General features: G+C 42.6%; 1 protein-coding gene across 3 annotated transcripts in view; it reads left to right on the forward strand.

Moving 5' to 3' along the window:
• The first annotated feature begins 8442 nt into the window (after nucleotides 1–8442).
• Nucleotides 8443–23599, forward strand: part of abcc6a (ATP-binding cassette, sub-family C (CFTR/MRP), member 6a) — a 39444-nt gene continuing 24287 nt past the window's right edge. For 2 of the 3 annotated variants that reach the window (XM_054779131.1, XM_054779132.1), the window contains exons 1-4: nucleotides 8443–8927; nucleotides 13065–13241; nucleotides 13339–13464; nucleotides 19636–19773. In XM_054779131.1, the coding sequence (XP_054635106.1) occupies nucleotides 8886–8927; nucleotides 13065–13241; nucleotides 13339–13464; nucleotides 19636–19773 (483 nt within the window). In that variant the 5' untranslated portion in view covers nucleotides 8443–8885. Of the gene's footprint in view, nucleotides 8928–10450; nucleotides 10469–13064; nucleotides 13242–13338; nucleotides 13465–19635; nucleotides 19774–23599 lie in introns of those variants that run through there. The other variant, XM_054779133.1, reaches the window with a different exon arrangement.

The following is a 23599-nucleotide window of genomic DNA, read 5'->3' on the forward strand; positions in this document are numbered from 1 at the left end:
AGATTTTCGAAATGGAGTTTCAAGGGGCAATTGGCACTGTCCAACAGGGGATGTTTTTCACACAAACCAGCGGCTTAAAATGCAATGGTGGCTATTGTAAAATGTGTACGCATCTTACTGCTGAGTTGTTTCTCCGCAATTCAAATAATAAATGTGGCTCCTGAAATTATGCTTCAGTCGTTGTCAGCCGCCAGCCACGGCATTGCTTGCACCAGGGCGACAGCAAATCAGGAGGGGACTTCCCGTCAGCTGACCGAAGTCATGTGACAGCTCCTGTTGTGACATGGGTTACATAAGCATCACAAGATTTTGTCTTGGGCGCATAAACAAACCAAGCACAAGTACGCACGGTGGCCTGACCTTAGGTTTCTTCCTTGAATCTGATCAGGAAATCTTTCAATTCAGCGAGTTTTACTTAGGCAAATAAAAAAAAAAAAAACAATTAGAGTCATACAGAAATACATTTATAACACAGTTCAATTGACAAATATTAGTATTTGTTTTGTTATTATTCATTTTTCATCATGGATAACCAGCATCATCCATCTCCCGAGAGAAGAGCAGTTTCCGTGGCAGATTACTATCACTCCCCTGCTCCACTGGTTGAATGAGCAGGTCATTACTCCCCTACACCATGTGACTTTTCAACACAACAGAGCGAGAGCAATAAAAACACACACAAGACTGGACTTAATAACTTGTTATGTATTGTTATTATTATTATGCGTTATTATTTATTGTGTGTTGTTGAAATTGAAGTGATCTCTTGCGTATTTATTTGTTTATTCTCCTATTTTGCTTGGCCAGCTGTGTCAAATCATTTGTGTTCAGACGGATATCATTTGTCACCTTGATCAGAGCTGTCTCAGTGCAGTGGTGGGGCCTAAAGCCTGATTGGATCGTACCAAACACATTGTTAGAGAGCAGAAAGTCAGTAAGCTGCTGGTATACAACCTTTTCTAAGACTTTTCCCGGGAAAGGCAGGTTTGATATGGGCCGATAGTTGTTCAGTACTGTGCCATCAAGACTGCGCTTCTTCGGAAGTGGCTTAATGACAGCAGTTTTTAGGGCCTTTGGAAATGTTCCAGTCTGAAGTGAGATGTCAACTGGATGAGTGAGTTGTGGTAGCAAAGCGCTCAGCACCGCCTTTAGAAACCCAGTGGGTAACTCATCAGGGCAGCGCGTTTATGGACTCGAGACTGCAGATGATCTCTTCAACTGTTCAGCCCCAGAATGCCATGATTTGCAAGAATTTGAATGTAGCATCTGCTCTTCCAGGTACAAACAAATACATTTTTTATCTTTTTTTCTCCGAAAATAGGCATTTTTTACGCAAGAAAACACATTTTAATCACCATACGTTGGTGCTAATTTATAATGACCTGATAATACAGGTTTAATAAAACGTACAGCTTGGGTGTAAGACTGTTTGAAAGCCGACAGTTGTTACAGTTTATGTCTTTGTTTCAGTCATGATGTTTTTTTAGGAGGCGCTGAGATTTTGCATTTTGTTTGGTGGTCCTTGAACGCACCACAGTTGTGTTCTGCGAGATGCAAAAGTGAATGAAGCACTAGGTTTGACAGTCAATGCGGCCTCAAAACTGGTAGCGAGGCGAATCCTAGTTTTTGTCCTGCAGGCTTGGATAACGGCCTTCTCTAGCCTGCTAGCCTCTATCACTAGCCTGATGACCAGGATAAAGGCCAGTCCATGACACTGATTCCATCTGTTCAGCAATCATCTAACATTATCATATGTTAACGTTGACTATCTATTTTGTACCTTAAATGCATTTAATAACAATATGAGGTGGAAACCTGGATTGTGTTGCGAGTCAACGATGGCAGTTGAAGAGAGACGGGGAGGGTTCTGGAGCTGGTTCTAGCCTAATAATTACAACATCAACGTCAAGCTAGCAGGAGGGGTTGGAGTGGGGGCAAGGTGTGTGTCAAAAATAAACATTTTTATGGGCGCCTCAATTACTCACGGTTTACGTTACTTTTGTTTTCGCCATTCGTGGGCGGTCTGGGAATGAAATCCCCACGAATAGTGGGGACCTATTGTATGCACCGCAGTGACAGCTCAGTGAGGTTACCTGCCTTTTGAACTTTTTAAAGTCAGTTTCACCTTTCACCTGCACTGTTCTGTTCAGCTCATGTTTTTAGTCATCACACCAACAATTAAAGTAATGTCGTCTGTCTGGGAAAAGAATGCGTGTTCACATCAAACCTTTACTTTGAAGTCCAGGACCACAAGGCTGGCAAACAGCTTTTACCCACAGGCCATCAGGCTCCTCAACGAAGCACTCGCACACGCCGCACGCAACACACGCACACACTCATAGCACTTTATTTATTTATTTGTATTATTTACTTGTATTAATGTCTCTTCTGTTGTTGTTGCTTAATTTATTGGTATATATGTTTATGTGTTTATGTTTCTTATGTTCTTATTCTTTCTTGTGTTTTCTTTCTTTTCTTGGGAGAATGAACAGAATAAGATTTTCATTGCATGGTATAACTGCTGTTTTACCATGCACATGACAATAAAACTCTCTTGAATCTTGAATCTTGAATCTTGAATCTTTACTTGACGCATTATGTGAGAGTTTTTTCTCTGCGTGAACGTGCGTCTTCTCGGCAGGTCCCAGGCCAGAAAGGTGGTAAATACCTTTGGCCTCATATCACTGGCAAAGTAATGTGAGGCAAGTCTGGATTCCAGAGACTGGAATGAAACAGGCCTGGTACACACACACACACACACACACACACACACACACACACACGCAGTGAGCATGCAAACAATATTATCCTCATTAAATCAAGTACACTTGTACAACACAGCGGGGCACCATGTGTAAAAAAAAGGAAAACAGGCTCCATTTATAATTGCTTGCGGAGCCTGATCTCAAAATGTGGGCAGTAGCGCAGTTGTGGCACTAATTTAAGACACTTTATTTAACAGTTAAGCGAGAGCAAAAACAGAACAAATATTTTGTTCGTCGGTTTCAGGCCCCTCCCTTTGCTTTGCTCTTGCTAAATGTGTCTTCCCCTCGCTCAAACGTATAAGAAGCCAAAATGACACCATTATTTTGACTAGACTGTTTTTCCTCCCAGGAACAGAGGCCAGAGGAAGTGTAGATGACCTAGACTGGTTAACCACTGCCCGACCACAGGCTGGCCGAGGCACTACCACCCCCGCAGACAACCTCCGCATCCAGCGTCTGCCAACCCCACGTTTCTACTACTACGTGCCATGACCACAAGAAGCCCAACTAATACTAGCCTCCCACTGGCTCCATGCTGCGCCCTCTCTCGCTCCCTACTGGTGTAAACCGTCTGCTGCCGAGCTATACACTGACACCGACCCTATTTTGGTTGTATTTGCAGACCAGACGTGCATCGGCTTGTTTACATTGTCCGCTCTTGGGTCCGTACCAGCAGTTTGCACGCTACTCGCGCTTTGCATGTGCGGAGTGTGTCATATTTGGGGGGGTATTTTTCGCTCTGGAGTTACACCACAAACATCCTGAAGCTCTCGGGGAACGATCAGCTGAGGAGTCTTGGCTCGAATCCTGCTGTGAGGTTTATTCTGGATGGAGCATATAGCTCCATTTGAATAGGAAAACGTATATCACACGTGCACACGTTCACTAAAGACGTGTAATTCCCCTGCAGGGGATCGGTGGAATTTTATATTTTTTAAAAATGGCAAACATTTAGGTGTGTTACATACCCTTTTCTAAATGAAATACTATTAGAAGCACAGACGACATAAAGCATTTATTAACCATGAGAAAACGACACTGCGATAATAGAAGTAAGAGTCGTAACTGTAGAGCAACACAGCGGCTCTGATTATCTATGTGTGGCCACTTTTTGCTAGGCAGATTTCATGGCACACATTAATTTGTGTGTCAAAGTAAAGAAAAATAGCTTTAAGTCTCACTCAGCTAGAGGCTGGAATGGGAAGTTGGACAGGATTTACTCCGAAAAGCACTGTAAGGATTATGAGACAAGTGGGGTGGTCCTTGGGTTACGTACGAGTTCCTGTTACACCTAAATTATAGCTAAGTCACTAGTCACTCACACTGTACAGAACACACGAAGGACATAAAATACAGGACTACAACACTAAATACAATAATTAAATGAACAGTAACAAAATAATGCAATGTGTGTGTGTGTGTGTGGGGGTGTGTGTGTGTGTGTGTGTGTGTGTGTGTGTGTTTGAGTGGCTTGGCCGACAGCAGCCAGTTTTGTTTTTGCTATAAAGAGATTTCTGATCAACCACCTCCTTGTCCGGGTAGACGTTACAATACGATCTTTATCCTTCATGACGGTCGCGGCAGTCGTGCGATTGAAACATGTACAACCAACACTGAGCACATAACTGTTTCTGCTTTTTGGTTTTCACTTTCTACTATTATTTTGTTATTGAGAGATCAATTGAGATCTATCAGTGTGGAAAAGGTTATAAAGCCATTTCTAAAGCTTTGGGACTCCAGCCAACCACAGTGAGAGCCATTATCCACAAATGGCCAAAACACGGAGCAGTGGTGAACCTTCCCAGGAGTGGCCGGCCAACCAAAATGACCCCAAGAGCACAGCGACGGCTCATCCAAGACTTCACAAAAGACCCCACAACAACATCCAAAGAACTGCAGGCCTCAATTGCCTCATTTAAGGTCAGTGTTCATGACTCCACCATAAGAAAGACGCTGGGCAAAGACGGCCGGCGTTCCAAATACTATGTGGTCTGACGAGATAAAAGTTGAACTTGTCGGAAGGTGAGTGTCCCATTACATCTGGCGTAAAAGTAATGTTGCATTTCAGAAAAAGAACATCATACCAACAGTAAAATATGGTGTTGGTAGTGTGATGGTCTGGGGCTGTTTTGCTGTTTCAGGATGTGCAAGACTTGCTGTGAAAAATGGAAGCATGAATTCTGCTGAAGGAGAATGTCTGGCCATCTGTTGGTGACCTCAAACTGAAACCAACTTGGGTTCTGCAGCAGGACAATGATCCAAAACACACCAGCAAGTCCACCTCTGAATGGCTGAAGACTTTGGAGTGGCCTAGTCAAAGTCCTGACCTGAATCCTATTGAGATGCTGTGGCATGACCTTAAAAAGGCGCTTCATGCTGGAAAACCCTCCAATGTGGCTGAATGACAACAATTCTGCAAAATTCCTCCGCAGCGCTGGAAGAGACTCATTGCAAGTTATCACAAACGCTTGATGCAATCAAGTGTTGGGTGGCCCAACCAGTTATTAGGTTTAGGGGGCAATCACTTTTTTCACACAGCACCATGTAGCTTTGTATTTTTTTTCTGCCTTAACAATAAAAAAGTTTCAATTAAAAACTGTATTTTGTGTTCAGCTGTGTTGTCATGGACTAATATTTAAATGTGTTTGATGATCTGAAACATTAAAGTGTGACAAAATAAGAAATGAGGAAGGGGGGAAACACTTTCTCACACCTCTGTATTACAGCCAGATGTGTTATTTGCAGTGTTCATCACAGAAATGCAAGTATGCAAATGACTCGAGTTCAAATATAACGGAAGCCCAAGCCCAGTCAAGACACAATCAGCGTCCCACAGTGTCATTAGGAACAAAAGGTGTACTGTTTTACAGGCACACACATGCATGCCTGAGGTGTTGCGGTTCATTTCCTGGTGGTAGCAACAGTCTGCTGCCTGTACCGCAACTTGGCGGACATAGGCCAGTAGCACCAGTAGCACCTTGGAGACATAACATTCACGAGGACCATTGATGTTCTTTTTGTTTAGGTCTGTCTAAGAAGCTACAGCAGACTCAGTGATAGATATTTATTTTCTCTTCACCCTCCAGTGGATGAGGCCTGAGGCCGTGAGGTAATAAACCTGGCATCTTTCTTATATTTTGACCCCATCGCAACACGGAACACCATACCCATCAAAGGATTTCATTTCTAACTTTTGTATTTAAGCCCGCTTAGTTGGTGAAACGTTGAAGGGTCTAAGAAATAAAAACTCCCTTGTCTGGTGGAGAACATAAAGTGATGACTCACAGTAAGAATAATAATAATAATCTCCTATTTGCACATGTCGAGACGTAGGATCAGGTAGTGGTTGTCTTCCCTGCCAAGCTTTCCATGTTTCTCTCTGTGGCTGTGATGCTGCTTGTGTTAGGCCCAGTGAGGACAGGGTCATATTTTCCTGCACAGCTGCTGCGCTGTACAAAATTTTCCCCTGTGTTTTGACCAGGGTGACAATGATCACGCAATATGATGATGCTTTTCAGCAGGCCGCGAAGAGTGCTAAAAATATTTGCCCTTTTTCTCAGCATTTGTGGAGTCCTTTAATGTCTTTATCGAAACGATATTTTCATTTACGCTTCAAAAGCAGACGGGAGAATGGTATGGATCATTTTTAGTGGCGCCTTGTAAGCAGAGAAAACAAAATCAGAATTGTAAAAAAGATCAGGAAACAACCAAAAAACGCAAAGAGGCCACCTTTTTCGGCGAGTAAGTAGTTCCAGTTTACAGAGAGCAACCAGAAGCACAATTTATACTTTAATCAAAGTTAAATCATTGTTGGAACTCAAAAATGTTGAATGTAGCCACCTGGAAGAATGTTCAGTGATGCTCCTCGGAGACCTTGAAGGTATGGCTTGCTAGCTAGCTAGCTAGCGTTTAGCAGCCTGGAAATAGTGCGTAAAATCCGGATGAAAATTGGCTATGGTGCTGAAACAGTGCAGCAAAACCATGACAGACATATACAAGATTATATTCATGCACACTGATTGGGTGTAAGAACGCAAATTGACATGTTACAAGCAATACTTCCATTGTGTCTGATGCTGAGATGAGCATGGCTGCTTTTCAATCGTCTTGCTTTCAACTATTTTACGTTTTCATGCATCACACCATGTACATTCACACAAATGGAGCAAATACATCGTTATTCCATTTAATCTCCAAAATATTGCACAAACATACTGAGTGAGTATGTGGCCGTATGGGGTGGGATTTCTCTGTTTTCCTCCCACATTCCAAAAATATGCATTTTAGGTTAATTGGCGACTCTAAATTGTCTGTTTGTGAGTGTGAATGGTTGTTTATCTGTATGTGCCCTGCCATTGGCTGGCGACCAGTCCAGGGTGTACCCCGTCTCTCGCCCAAAGTTAGCTGGGATAGGCTGGGATAAGCTCCAGCATACCCCTAATAAGGACAAGCGGTGTAGCAAGTGGATGGACGGAAAACAGAAAGGTGGTGTTGAAGAAGAAGGTGTTGATCTCGCTGTCGCATCATGTCTTTGGGAACAGTCACGTCGTCAGTGAAGGTAAAAGTTACCTTAAATATTAATTTTTCCCTTTCATTCATCATTTATATGCATTAAAATTGTTTCATGCACGTAAAACTATAATGGTAAAACTATAAAAATGTGTTTTGTGTTTGCGAGTCAACCGCTGATGACATCATGGACGTAGCTGGCATTGGGTTCCGTTGGACTCGTGCATGTACTAATAACACAACAAGACGTGCGCCATATTGCACCGGAGAATGCATGCGGGCCGAGGCTAAATTTTGCAGAACATTTTGACATTTAGCATAAACCTTGGATGTTAGCTGAAAAACATACTAACCGAGGCGGACGCTAACCGAGGTCCCACTGTATAGGAAACGCTGCACATTTGCTCGTACGGCCCCTTAGTCTTTGAAATGTTACTGTACTATACTGGAACCAGGAGAATCAAACGTCCTTCTCTTGACCTTGCTGTCATGATGACGACATACAATTGTGAGGCCCTGTGCCTTGCCGGACTTCAGCTGGAGGCTGACAGCGGACAAGCTTCCTCTATCAAGGGTTTTGTGACTGTCTTCATTTAAACTTGTGTTGCTTCCCAATTCCCGCCATTTGCATTGCATGATGATTTTACAATTTCCCCTAACGGTGCATTTTTCAAACTGGCTGCGATGACTTATTAATGAACTTCGTCCTCTTTTCACCATATATCAGCAGTTTTGGGTTTTTTTTTTTTACTTGGAAAGGCATGTGACGCTAAAAAGCCCACAGAAGAGCACATAGTCATAGATGTGCTTGGACTGAAAAACTACTGGTTGTCAGTGTAGTATAGCATGATACTACAGTATGTTTCTGCACAAACGTGTCAGATTGTTCAGCCTCACATGAAGACATGTCACCTGCTGACTGACTTTGCCACATACCGGCTTTGACAGTTTTTGAGCGATGCTCCAGTCGCACTTTTAAATGGCATAACTTGCACAAACTGTGCGGTCAGAAGAGGTGAGGTGTGAGATGTGGGGAAAAGGGCCGGGAGGAGGAGTGAGAAAGGAGGCAGCGAGCGAAAGTGGGAGGAGTGTGTCAGGGTGGGGGACTGTCATCCCATTGAGGGGAGTAGCTTTGGTGTTTTGATCGAAATCCGGCCGATGTGGGAGAGAGGAGAGGGGTGTGAGGGAGAGAGAGAAAGCGGAATATTTCCACCCACCTAACAAGGAGACACACTCATAAACAGGCGAGCAGACAGGGTGAGAGTCAGATGGACACGAGCTCTCGGGGCAGAAGCAGTTCAAACAGAAACAGACTTTCATTGAGGACTGATGTTCTATTAAAAGGGAGGACAAGTCACACAGAGACACTCCAACACGCTCGCTAATAAACACTGAGACACTCAGTGAGCCACTGAGACGCATAAGCAAGGACGGGCTTCACTACAAGTGCTGGCATCAGAATTAAAGAAGAGGTCCAGTAAGGACACACAGTGACTTCTTTATCTCACACACACACGCACACGCACACACGGGTGCTGAGGGTAGTGTGAGGAGCAGGACTGTTCCAGCCCAACAAGTAGGAGCATCACAGAGGAAGGAGCAAGCGAGTGGATGGATGACTTCTGCAGACTCAGTGGCCTGGACCCTCTGTGGGTGAGTCTCAGAAAAACTTTTGTTTTGTCTCTTCCCTCAGTGGTCATGTTTGGTCATGTTAAATACGTGTCAGGGGAACAGCAGGGCATGTAGCATCCTGCAGGTAGAGAAGGTTAAGAGGTGGAGATGCATCACATTACATGAGCCGCTGCTTCATTTGCATTCGGAAATCTCCGTTTTCCACATCTCAGCTCAAAAACAGAACAATGTCCGTGCTCCATGTGGAATGCAGAAAATTATTGAATGTGCATGGTCTCAACATGCCTCTTTTCCCACCCCCTCTGTGTTTCTGGTTCTCATTACGACGTGTTCTGTTTTTGTTCCTGCAAGTCTTCAAACAGTCGCCACACGTTGCTGGGAAAATGAAAGTACATTTTAGCATTCGTGCTGTTGCCCAGCGAAGTGAAGGCGCAATCTTTTCGGACCTGTAGCGAAGGGGCGGTTTTTCCGACTGGTTTTTGCAACGTGTTTGCCACAAAGTACCTTCACTGTAGCGGTAATGAACATCTCACATACTTTTAGAAGGACGTCACTGCTGGCTCTTTGGTCTCAGCCATGAGGTAGTGATGGGGATTTCTTTCAAACATGCACATGGCAGCAGCCTAGAAGAAGAAGGCTGACACAGAAACTGAAACTGTAAACGCACACGCAAAAGTTATTGCTTCTAACTGTGTCACGTTGTTTTGTCCACCCCGCCTTGTCCTTGCAATGGGTTTTAATCAATTCCACCTTTTGTTAGCGCACGGCTTGCACTGGAACTTTATGTACGGTCTATTAAATCCATATGGTGTCGGGTGGATGTTCAGCAGTTTCGCCACCCCCATCCTTTAACATCGGTGTGTTTGTCAGGTGAAAATAGATACCTTGTGGGACCACAAGCTGCGAGCACATTTCAGCCAAAGGTGAGAAACTAGATAAGAAGTGAAATGTACAAGAAAATGTTGGGAGTGCATTTTCATGAAAGTGTTCTGTTCATCCCTTTGCCATTGACCGCAGGAGTCAGACGACTCTGTGAAAGTTTCCTCCCACTCACTGGCTCTCAAGAGATGTACAGTTTAAATGAACCTAAATGGACCTGCAGAGTCCACCGAGGCACAGTGAGTGCAAAGCCTTTCATTACATAACAGCGACCTTTGATTTTTTTTTTTTTTTTTTTTTTACTTTGAGGATTTGTGTAGAAATACTTGCAGAAATACTTGTGACCTGCGGTAAGCAAGGCAAACACTCAGCTGGGATACAAAGTGAACAGGTAGCTGCGAGTCAGACCGTGATTCACACCCTTTTAGTTCCAGAGGCTATGACCAGTAGCATTTATGGTAAACTGGAATTATCACTATTCAAGCTGGAACATGCTATAATATGAGGGTTTTCTCCTCTTATACAAAGGTTGTAAAGTGTACTTTTCCATTCAAGGGTTGTGTTGGTCCCGTATTCTCCCATAAGCCTAATTGTCCATTTTAGATCTTCTAACCTTGTGGGAACAGTTCCAGATCTGTTCCAGCACGAGGATGGGGTGAACTAGAACAGAGATTGTAAGCAAGGTGAGTGATTTCCCCAGGACTGCAATCTAGCTGTGCTGCTGCTTTGATAGGGAAGGAAGTGTTACGCAATGACGTAATCGTCATTGCGTAACTGGCCATGACAAAAAGTCTGGCCTGAGTCGACAGTTTTAAAAAACGGAGCCTTTTGGTTTGTGTCATTAAATATGTGTGATGTTTTTAAACCTTATTTAACAAAAGGACTTGAAGTTATTGACTTACAGGTGCTGGTTTCATTTTGTGCAGCGGTAGACGTACACGCGTGCGCCATATAACGCACATGGGTGATTAAAAAAAAACATTTGTGATGTTTCCTGGGCTTCATGTAAAGTGTGTGCTGCTTTTAAAGATAATGTAGACATCAAATATCTTGCTATATTGATGAACAGATGTGTTAGAAGCTCTACACCCCTGCGAGGGAGTTTACTCAACCGGTCTACATGTGTTTTGTGGACTTGGAAAAAAAATTCACCAGGTGCCTGTTTCCGATAATAATCCATCCGTCCATCCAGACTTCCCGGTCTCCAACCACGTCTTACCATTCCACTGGGAGGACACCAAGGCGTTCCAGGGCCCGCTGTGAGACAATAATCCCTCCAGCTTGTCCTAGGTATGCCCCGGGGCCTCCTCCCTGCTGGGCATGCCCGGAACGCCTCACCATTCGGTCCTTGTACAACCGGAGCAGGAGCCTGGTTGGCATTGCCAGCAGTAAGTTGAGCCTGTTTCCGGTGAAGGTTGGCCTCCGCCAAGGCTGCCCTTTGTCACTGCATTCTGTTCATAATTTTCATGGACAGAATTTCAAGGTGCAGCCGAGGCGTCAAGGGAGTCCAGTTTGGGGGCCTTAGGATCTTGTCTCTGCTATTTGCAGATGATGTGGACCTGATGGCCTAATCGGGCTGTGACCTTCAGCCTTTACTGCAGCGGTTTGCAGCTGAGTGTGAATCCGAGGCTATAATTCATAGTCGGAAAAGGGTGGATTGCACCCTCCGGGTTGGGAACGAGGTCCTGCCCCAGGTGGAGGAGTTCAAGTATCTTGGGGTCTTGTTCACGAGTGAGTGAAGGTTGGAGCGTGAGGTCGACAGGCGGATCGGTGCAGCGTCTGCAGTAATGCGGTCGCTGTACCGGACTGTCGTGGTGAAGAGAGAGCTGAGCCGAAATGAAAATTTCTCAATTTACCGGTCGATCTATGTTCCCACCCTCATCTATGGTCATGAGCTTTGGGTCATGACCGAGAGAACGAGATCGTGGATACAAGCGGCTGAAATGAGTTTCCTCGGTAGGGTGTCTAAGAAATAGGGTGAGGAGCTCGGTCATCCAGGAGGGGCTCAGAGTAGAGTCGCTACTCCTTAACATCGAGAGGAGCCAGTTGAGGTGGCTCAGGCATCTAGTCCGGATGCCTCCCGGACGCCTCCCTGGTGAGGTGATCCGGGCATGCCCAGCCAGGAGATGGCCCCGGGGCAGACCTAGGACACACTGGAGGGGTTATGTCTCACAGCTTCCGGTTCCGGTGGAACTGGAAGAAGTGTCTGGACTTGCCTACTGAGACTGCAGCCCCCGCAACTCGGTCCAGAATAAGCGGAAGAAAATGGATGGATGGATGTGTTATAATGCGCAAACAAGTCAATTGTGGTATGTACATGTGAGGTGAGTTAAGAAGCAGTTATGATGCCATCTAATGTGCGGACAAGCTGCGCAGACAGTCCCATTATAATGTGTTTATCGGGTAAACAGAATTAAAAACAGATAAATCTGTGGCAGTCCAAATTTGTTCTTGACCGTCCGCAACGAATAAATTAATGTATAGGAAACACTGCAGGTCTTACAAATGTTCTTCTGGATGAATGGACAAAATGTCCCCTAGACATACTCCAAAATCTCTCAGAAGAAAGCTGTAAAAGGGGCAACAACTCCAGATTTTCTTCTTTGTTCCGCTTCCTGCGTAATGGCAAATGTCCCAATGCTTTCGTCCAAATAGTGCACCTTCCAGGGTTTAATGACAGAGCTGTAGGTGGTTGGTCGTTACATAATGACATTGTGGCTCGCTTGTCTAGCAATGCCAATCTGTGCCGCCATTCTAGGAACTTTTAACCGCTTCCTGTGGTGTCTCGTTAGGGCAGCCAGACACCCTGCAGGCCGCCGAGGTGACAAACAAGTCGAGCGACAACAACAAGCCACGTAGCTGCGTGTGTTTTGGGTTTTTGTTGTGTAATCTATAAATAACACGCCACCAAATTGTTTATTTATAAGCTCTTTGACCTCTTTGACTTGCTTTGTCCTACTCTACATCGGAACCTCGCCAGAGACAAGGTCAACGACATTCAAAGGCTGACTCAGCTTTTCTGAGAAAGAAAGAAGGCCTCCTCACACTGTCCAGCCTGGACTCGCACCCATTTTTGTTGGCTCTCTGTGGTTTCACTCTCCTCTGCTATGATGACTAAAATGTAGTCTGAATCCTGTGGATTTGGTCCTTGTCTGCTCACACTGTCAAATGATTGATATGATCCCACAGTTTCACCTTTAGAATCATTTCTTTCATTTTCTTAGTGTGATGACTGTATCCTTTCCAAACATTTCCTTGTTTGTCTTCTCGCTTTTGCAGGACTGGAACCGCACATGGTACACAGCCAACCCAGATTTGACCCAGTGTTTTCAGAACACCGTTCTTGTGTGGGTGCCCTGCGTCTACCTGTGGTTGCTGGCCCCCATCTACTGCCTTCACCTTTACTGCCATGACCATGGACGCATTCAAATGTCCTCCCTTTGCGTCGCCAAGATGGTGAGACGTGTTGTTTTTCTTTTGCGCACCTGCAGGGAGGACATATTTGAGTTTTCATTTATATACGTTCTGAACCCAATGTCACTCCACGGCTCAGGTGCTCGGGTTTCTGTTGGCCTCCTTCGGCTTTGTGGAGTTCTTCTACATTCTACTGGAGAGGAGCCAGGAGATAGAGCAGCACATGGTCTTCCTCCTGGGCCCCATCATACGCAGCCTGACTGTGGTAAATACTGTTGGCCTTTCTTCAATTCTTTGTACACATATTCGGTGTTTTAGAGGGTGAAAACGTTTGGACTTGTGAGTCACACTGGGTTAAAAAAATGTTAATTCATATATAATTTAGCACCGAAAATTATAAATGTCCACCTAGGATTAATTGTCCTTTGTGAGCTGTTAAAAGCGTTATGCCGTACATTCTGCTGTATGTGCTGGCCCCCATTTTTTCACTGCATGCTAACAAAATAACGACAGACCACCTCAAAAATCGGAACTTAATTTTACAGGTTTTTAATGACTAAGACGCCCAGAATGTACATGAATAAAGGGCATGGGATTTACAATATGAACTATAAAACATCGTATGTGTACGTCCCTCTTTGTTTCTGTCCCAGATGACCACATTCTTTAGTACGACGGGCCACATTGAGGGAAAACAAAAAAATCTGAGATTTCCAGAATAAAGTCGGAAATTTTAATTTTATTATTTATAAAACTTGTAACATTATGAGAATAAAGTCGTAAATTTACCAGAAAAAAACTTGGAATATTACGAGAGTAAAGTTGTAAATTTACGAGAAAAAACTTTTAATATTATGAGAATAAAGTCGTAAATGTACGAGAAAAAAGTCATTAATGTACGAGAATAAAGTCATAATATTACGAGAATAAAGTCGTAAAACTTTAATTTTATTATTTATAAAACTTGTAACATTACGAGAATAAAGTTGTAAATTTACGAGAAAAAACTCGTGATATTATGAGTATACAGTTGTAAATTGACAAGAACAAAGAATTTACAAGAAAAAAACTTGCAATGTTATGTGAATAAAGTCGTAGATGTACGAGAATAAAGTCGTACATTTAGGAGAAAAAAACTCAGACTATTACGAGAATAAAGTTGTAAATGTATGAGAAAAAGCTTGGAATAAAGTTGTAATTTTACGAGAAAAAAAAGGAAGTTCCAAGAATCAAATTGTAAATTTATGAGAAAAAACGTGTAATATTATGAGCATAAAGTCGTACTTGTACGAGAATAAAGTTGTAAATGTACGAGAATAAAGTAATTTGAGATTTCCAGAATAAAGTCGTAAATTTAAATTTTATTATTTATAAAACTTGTAATATTACAAGAATAAAGTTGTAAATTTACGAGAAAAAATTTGAATATTATGAGAATAAAGTCGTAAATGTACGAGAAAAAAGTCCTTAATGTACGAGAATAAAGTTACGAGAATTTACGAGAAAAAACTTAACTGTAAAACGTAACTGTGCTACAGTCATTGAGACAGCTGAGACAGCTATGAAAAGGGGGGACTTATTTGACCTTTGGCCTTGGGCATGTGGAGGGGGCGGGGTAAGGAAGCCGGAAGTGTGAGCGCCACGTGCGGGAAAAGGGCTAGCCGTGCTAATTTGTTTGTGCTCAGCTGCTCTATTTTGCTACAACGTTATAAATAAAAGCTTGCCTGAAGCAAGAGGAAAGTTTCCTTCCTACCTGAAGTTAGTCGCCGGACCACTCTGTACGTATAATATGATGACACGCAATCTTACGACTTTATTCACGTAAACTTTATTCTTGTAAATTTACAACGTTAGTCTCAGATTTTTTTTTTTCTCAATGTGGCCCTAATAGGCCGTCGTATTTTTGCAATCAAGCATAACAGCAAAAACACGGTGAAACACAAATGGAGCTGGTTTTCTGAAGTACTTTGGGACAGAAAGCTTGCGTCGACCCTCAAACTGCTCTGTGCACAGACCCCCACCCACGCTGCTTTCTATCAAAGCCTCGTCTTCCTGGAGCTGCTGTGACGTCGTCCCTATGATGATCGCAATGACCCACATATCACTAGAAAGTTTCTCACTTCAGACAACATTGGAATATTTTGAAAGTTCAAGAATTATCGTTTCAAAAGCTTTGACAGTAAAACAAAAAAAAAAACTTCACTTGGAAATGTGCACGGCTTACCTAGCCTATGCTACATGTTGATTCAATGTTGGCTGGCTGATTGCCAAGTCTGTTGAAAACATCTGAAACAGGCCCCAAACTCAGTGTTTTCAACAACAAAAAAACATAAATCTTTTCAGTTTGTCATGAATTGCTGAATATTCTCAACTATACTTTTTCCATTGCCAACAGTTGGCCTTGTCGTGAAAAGTTACATCATTGCATCAGTTGCATCGTTACATATCACAACAATAAGCAGTGGGCAGTGAGAAACCTTCAAGCACTCACCGGACATTCCGCCAGTGTGCACCCGGGGCAACAGGAGAGTTCTAGGAATACTGTATGAGTCTCACATTGCAATGAGCAAATACATGAAAGCATCTAGATGGTGCCGCATGCTGGCAAGACACTGAGGTGCAAAGCTGAATAACTAAGGATAGATTGATGGTGTTGCAGGCAGTGTAAATATTGCAATACCCCGTGAACATGCCAGTATTTGACCATCAATCATCAGGGTGCAGAGTACACTTGTACTGATATCCATTACTGTTTCATGCGAGGAGAGCGTACGTCAGGACGCCGGTCACTGAAAATGTGATAGTTTGGTGCTACGTTTTTTTAAACGTCTCACTCATGGAACCGAAGCGGAGCAGAATGTTGTAGTCCCTGCTTATAAAGCACTGGCTTGTACTGTATGCACGCCTGTAAATGTCCTTTTATTTCAGGGACGTATTCATCTCACGGTGTGTTTGTGTTGGAATGAAGTGGACAATGAGTGTATAAAGAAAACCGTGAATGTGTATACCAGGGATGTAAATATCTTAGGTTTCACAATACTTTGAAAAGCAAGATGTCGGTAGAGAACTTACCGCTCGTGTATAGCGTTATTCACAAAACTCCCACTCTCTGCAAGCCTTACACGGCTCCTGTTTGGTTTCTCTCTCTCCAACTCAGAAAGCCTCGCCCGCTTGCGGTCTTTGCAGACTCCTGAGTACACACAAGCACGTGTTTGGGTAAAAATACATTAAGACCTGTCTTGTATTGAGGGTTAATTTCAGAAATGGTCATTTATTTTGGGGGTATATCATTTATCACAGTAGCAGGGGAGATAATAACAAACATGTTAGTAGCAGCGATCTTCTCTCAACGCTGATCGGAGGCACCCAGCACCACTACCACAACTCAATACAAAGAATTATAGCATCTGGTGCTTGTGTGTCTCACCAAACATTATGGTAACATTACTGACACCTAGTGACCAGTGTAGAATACTACATATCATCACAACCTCTTTGAATGCGTCTTCTGAATGCCTTATATTTGTATTTTACTTCATTCAGCCACTTTTATGTTTGGGAGTGTTTCATTTAGGCAAAAAAATATGTAAAATTTGCTTAAATATGCATATGTTTTACTTATAATATGTCATATTCAACCAAAAAAAAGCGCTGATTTATTAATTAATATATTTCTGAACAGTCTGGAGATCGGGAAGACCTGGGTTCGATTCTCTCTTGGGCATTTCTGTGTGGAGTGTGCATGTTCTCCCCCGTGCGTGTGTGGGTTTTCTCCGGGTACTCGGGTTTCCTCCCACATCCAAAAACATGCATGTTAGGTTAATTGGCGACTCTAAATTGCCCATAGGTATGAATGTGAGTGTGAATGGTTGTTTGTCTATATGTGCCCTGCGATTGGCTGGCGACCAGTCCAGGGTGTACCCCGCCTGTCGCCCGAAGTCAGCTGGGATAGGCTCCAGCATGCCCCCGCAACCCTAATGAGGAGAAGCACTATAAAAAATGGATGGATGGATGGATGGATATATTTCTGAATAACCGCGATAGAGTGAAGCGCTGAAATTCGAATCACGAAGTGGCAAGGGATTACTGCCCTTGGTATCGATGCGATCCAGCCGCCTACCTGCCGTATTATGTGATCAGCTACATATTGTCACAGAAAAGCACAATCTTCAAGTTGTCCTCCTCATGTTTGTTCAGATGAAAACACTTGAAAAGCACAGTTTGTATTGGAAAATAACAGGCAAACAACAAGTCATCCGCGTTAGAACTCCAAATGAGAAGCCGGAGACGTTGTTGACATCTTTGAGGTCGCTTAATGACGTCCAACCTCCAACAAACAGAAATCTCCCATATCGGGTTGTTGATGTGAAAATCTTACTAACAAACCACTCGTTTTTAATAGACGTTACTGTGGCTCATCCCAGGCTAACCAATGTGGTGCTCTGCTGGAAACCTAAACCCACTTTCTCTCCACTGGGTGAGCTGGCCCGTGTGACATCTCACTTGGCCAACCTCTTGGATTATATAGCGGTTCAACACCCACAACATATGACTCCACCAAGGACAGCCATCACTCTTTGGAGAAAACAACACAGTTAATGGGGCTTTAACATGTGTAGGGTGTTCATCATCACAGCGTACACGTATGTCCAGACCAGGGAAAATCCCAGCAACCAAATTGTCAGAACCACAGCTGGGCCAACTTGTCAACTGTTGTCAAATCTGTCTTATTTGAGAATATACTGTTAAATATAAACACCACATGACTGTACTATCCATCAAAGATTAGGACAATTCTTATGACCATTAAGATACTAAAAATACACGTCTTTCAAATCTCTGATATGACTATGACGATGATGATGCAAAAATGACTTCTTTGATACCTACCGTAAACTCCTGTTAAACGTTAACGTCTTGTTAACCCTGCGGTTTATACAGCGGTGCGGCTAATTTATGGCTAAGTTCTAATCTCGTGACATCTCCTTTGCTTCAGAACTACTACTAATTGTTCAAATACCGTGCCGCTGGCGAGTCTGTGAGGAAACAGTAGGATTGGAAGGAGCCAATCAGGAGCTGTCAGTGCACTCACAACAAGCTTTTCAACCCACTGGAAATTGCAGGAGGTCATTATAATAGTATAACAGCATAACAGTCTGACTCGCGGTGTCATCTTTCAACAAACATACAAACATGTCCTAATGTGAGTTTAAAATAAAAAAAAAAAACATTTTAAAGTGTTCCCATAAGGCATTGCGTCTGAGCAACGCATTCATTGGGGCGCTGCCATGACATCAGCCTCCCCCTGGGCTCCTGGCCCTCTGGCTCCCATTTTCTATGCTTTCTATGCGCTTCCAATGAACTGGTTTTCTCAAACGAAAACTTTAAAGAAATCATACTTATTATTATTATTATTATTATTATTATTATTATCATTATTATTAGACTGTTCATTGTCTTGTGCTGCTTTAAAGAAACGTCCAATGGTCTTTCTGATATTTGTCAGGAATTTTTCCACAACACGTTCTTCAGAGGAGATCAGGACAGTTGATTTTTAACTCATTCAATCCCGGGCATTTTTCAAAATTCAACCCCCTTCAGTACCGGCCATTTTAGACGATTTTGACTGATTTTTCAAGGCACACAGAATATTGTGTTCTAAGGCTATATAAACATGGAACCTATCAAAAGAAAGACTAGACTGTCATCTTTCAGCAGCAAAAAAAGTTTGTTTCTACCTTTTTCCATTCTTTAGGAACCAGCAGTAGAACACAGATAAGTTTCAGGGAAATATGAGTTCCCAACTAAAACAGGGAGGAAAAACAGCTTTTTGGTGAAGAGATACATTTCACTTTGACACAAATGTTTTGCTTTTGTGACAGCTCAAATATCGAAACAACTATACCAACATAAGCCACACAAAAAAGGGTTGTTTCACATCAAAATAACAATTTATTCACAAATATAACACCATTAACTATTTACGGTTTTCACATTTGGAACTAAACTGTATCTGTGCAGGCATGTGCGGGTGCGTGCGTGCGTGTGCATGCGTTAAAATTCTCCTCCACGCTCTCTCACTTCCTCCTTGCTGTCGAGCGTGTTAATGCATGCAAAAGATCCATGCTGAGCACTTCTGACTTCTGACCTTGTGGCCGTTTTAATCGCTTAAAACTGCATGAAACGTGACCTCTTTTGTTGTGCACTTGCGTCATCACCTCTTTTTGCAAAAAAAACGTAAAAGTCGTACAAATACGGGTTTTAAAAAACGTATAAATACATCTTTGTTACTGAATGAGTTAATAGAAATGATTAAAAAAAGACAAAATAATCCACCAAGTCAAGTCATTGCACGCTTACTCACTCATTCTATTTGCTGGCTTTCGCAGGAAGCCACACATTTGAATTTATAAATCATTTCCCTTTCTCTCTCCAGATCCTGACGTTATGCATCATCCAGTTGGAAAGAATACGAGGTTGTCGCTCCTCCGTATTCCTCTTCCTCTTTTGGGTTTTGGCTGTTGTTTGTTCCCTGGTGCCTCTCAGAGCAAAGATCCAGCTGGCCCTGGATGAGGTATGTTCGTATTATTCAGTATTTATTGGCGATTACATTGGTTTTATTTCAATTCAAATGTGAACGTGTTTGGCTGGGAAGCTGCAATGTCAACTACCCTGTCGTCCGTCACGATACGCTAAGCTACCGTGTAGTGCTACCTCAGGATGTGGCGACATACTGGCAGGTTCGATCAATAAAAGGAAAAGGGGAGCTCGCAATGAGTGGCACGACTAGCAAAGGTGATAAAAAGGGGCAAAACTCGACTAGATGAAACAGCAACTGTGGCTGCAAGGAATGCTGCCGATTCAACCAGGAAGTACGGGTAAAGTTAAACTGATGAACCAACAAACACCGTTCTGTCTGTGCTTATAAGCCTCAGGTGTGCTGTGCTGCACCAAACCAAAGTAAAGGTGCAGCATACACTCAAACAGGAGAGGAAACAGGCATAGAAAATAAAGGTACAAAACAGGAAGTAACTACAGAACATAGGATGATACAGTACAGTATATCTAATTGAATATGCCGCTGCCCATCCGTTGTCTGGGTTCTCAACTGGTTTGGCTGCATGACCCACCATCGCCGATCAATTATAAGTGGCATTTTTTTCACTCAAACTTCTCAGATGTCTTATAATGAAAGGGACCGTTTGCAACACAATGTGAGCTGCCGCGGTGTCGCGTTAAGCCCCCACTCGATGACCTTGACAAAATCGCCCATAAACATGGCACACACCCCGTGGCGGCGTGGCAAGCAAATGGCGAATATTAATGGATTTATTTTTTGCCCAGGCGTAGATCTGCGACTCACTTTTGTGTCTCGACCCACCAGTTGAGAATCGCCGGCCTAGACGAGAGATTCTAGCAGCACCGGTTGAGTTACTCTATATGCTATGTCAGCAAAGCGTTTGTCTTTCGGTATTTCATCCTCCAATTGAAACCAAAGTAACCGAACATCAACCGAGTGTAGGAGGATGACACTGCCAATTCTGGTTTCTAAGCTTTCCTTTTCTTCCCGTGCCTCCTGTGAGACACTGCAATCATTGTTGAAAGGGGCTATTTTGGTACGCAAAGGCATGGGGCCGATGTATTTGCATTTCCAAAAAAAATCACGCAAACAAACACACATCCATATTTCTGTTTTATCGCCCTTGGTGTGACATTCCACACTGCTTGGGGGAGAGTAATGATGGGTGTAGCATAAATGCTGGTGAGACATGGCAGTGAAGGGTCAGACCGAAGGGACGTCAGCGCCGTGTTTATGGGCCTATGCACCATAAACACACTCCCAGATGGAGATCTATGCATCCACACATAAAGCTTTCACACACGAGGCTCACATCTCCATCAAAATAAAACACAGACTCACAAATAAAACTTCTCGTTCACATCATTGATGGGCGTAATCGGGGGGAATAAAACTACCTTCAACATAACAATATGAAAACTAGGTCTGTCACGGTAATCGGTAAATCGATTAATGGAACGATTAAAAAAAACAGGTTGACGCCCTCGATAAATTGATTGGTTCTATAGTGGAATGAACTGAGAGAGTGGGCTCTCATCTCATTCAGCAAGGCAAAATATTAAGAGAAGAGTTGTGATCTAGTAAGGAAAAAAAAGCCATAATTCTAAAGGAATAAAGTAATAGTATGAGGAAAAATGTCTTTTTAGCAGCATGAAGTTGAAATATTAAAGAACAAAAACAATGAATAAAGTTGTAATTTTGGGAAACTTAGGTTGGGGGGAAATTTTATAACATGGGAATAAAGTCAAAATATTAAGAGTAGAAAATATACAAGAAGAAAGTTGAAATATTTGGAAGAAAGTTGAAATATTTGGAAAATTACTGAAAAAAATCAACAGCAAAAATTTTACCAGAGTAAAGTCAAAATATTAAGAGAAAAAAAATGGTTTTCTAATGAGTAAAAAGTTGCAATTTTATGAGAATAAACTTGTAAAATGAGGAAAATTATCACTTTAGCAACAATGTTGAAATAAAAAAAATGCATTGTTTTAAAAGATAAAAAATATTATTGAAATAAAGTTATAATTACGGCCGAAAGCCGAAATGAAATAGTTGGGAAAAAAAACCCCACTAGAAATGGAAAAAACAGCTGTAATTTTACGGGAATAAAGACAAAATATGAAGAAAAAATGTGTCATAATCGAATGAAGAACAAACTTTTACAAGAATAAACTTGTATTATGGAAAAAAACGTCATTTTTAGTAGCATTTCACCTTTATTACAAAGATGAAATGAGCTACATATACTGTAGCTTCTTAGCATATCTCTATGTGTTGGTTTACAAAATATCAAAGTGGCCCTTGCATCCTTTCATTTTTCAGTATGTGGCCCTCGCTGGAAAGAGTTTGGACACCCCTGGTCTAGTGGTCATGAAAATAATGAATGCAAAAATTGTGTCAAAAAATGTTGCCGATCAACTTGAATATCGACTATAATTTGTAGCGCAATTATCAACCAGCAAAACATGTTATCGTGACAGGCCTAATGAAAATTCATTATTTGCAATGCCCAATTAATATGACAGAGATTAGTTTTCTGTGTCAAAGCACCTGTACCAAAGTTGACAGAGGTCATGTTTGTGAACCCTTAGCCATTGTTACTTACTGACCTACATTTTTCCCAACCACACCATCTTGACCTTGTTTTTCTATATGTGGATAGAGCCACTTGGTCCCATTATATCCCCTTTCTGGGCACAGCACCATACCGTTCAGGGAAAATTGCTTTAGTGGCTGTGGATTGCATACATACTCACACTGCTGCACAAGAAGCTTGCTGTGGCTGTGGAGCTCAGCGGTGTGCCAAGACAAACAGCTTCTGTATGTTAAGAATAACATGTAACTACAGTGCAGACAAGTATGGGTCGCTAATATCACGGCTGTCCCCTTGATTTAAAGTCAGATTGCGGCTATTTAAACCACACTTTCCTTATTTACACTCGTCTGTCGGTTTGAGGGCCGTATTTCATTTACAGTGTTCCCTCTCTCGGTGTGCGTTTTTTTTTTTTTTTTAAAGCGTTTGACCGCAGCTACAGGCCGAGACTGGCCCTTTAAGAAGAACTGCATCGTGGGAAGTTGAGTGTTGTAGTTCTGTGCTTTAGCAGGAGGCGGAGGTGTCTCTCTATTCTCTCATTCTCCATTGTCTTCTGCATCCCGATTGGTTGTAGGCCATTGTCAGTCAATCTCCTTCGTGCAGTCTCTTGTTGTGGTCATGGCTAGCAAAGTAGCTAACTGCTTGCTAACCGCCAACACTGTAAACAACAGGAGAAACAGACGAAGCTAACCACGTCGGAAAGTTTTCTTCTTGAAAAAACCCACAATGTCGACTGTGGAGGAAGTCAGCCGTCACACAGAAAGTTGGACTTCTGGACATGCTGATGGAAGGTAGAAGTTACACGACTGTAGGGCGCCATTACGGAATGCTGTAAATGACTCTTCGGTACATGGGGGAGGACGAGGAGGAGGAAAATGCGACGCCAGTAGCAATATGTTTTAACAAGGGTACAAAAACGCTACAGCTGAACGGCGCCAGGACGAACAGACACTGCCAGAGGAGTGAAACATGCGTGAGTCACTTAATAACATCTTGTGTCCAACCTAGTAGGTTGATCATTAGAACCAAATTTAAACTGGGAGTGTTTAAAATGTGAGAAAATTTGAACGCTTGTCTGAGAAAAGTGTATAAAATGTATGGTGAGGGGTTTTACTCCCTTAAAACATATATAATAATATAGTTGGCTACTTTGCGGATTTCACTTATTGCGGGCTATTTTGGGAATCTATCCCCTGCAATAAACGAGGGAACACTGTATATAAAAAA

The sequence above is a fragment of the Dunckerocampus dactyliophorus genome, chromosome 6, assembly GCF_027744805.1.
Source record: "Dunckerocampus dactyliophorus isolate RoL2022-P2 chromosome 6, RoL_Ddac_1.1, whole genome shotgun sequence".
NCBI classification, from domain to species: domain Eukaryota; kingdom Metazoa; phylum Chordata; class Actinopteri; order Syngnathiformes; family Syngnathidae; genus Dunckerocampus; species Dunckerocampus dactyliophorus.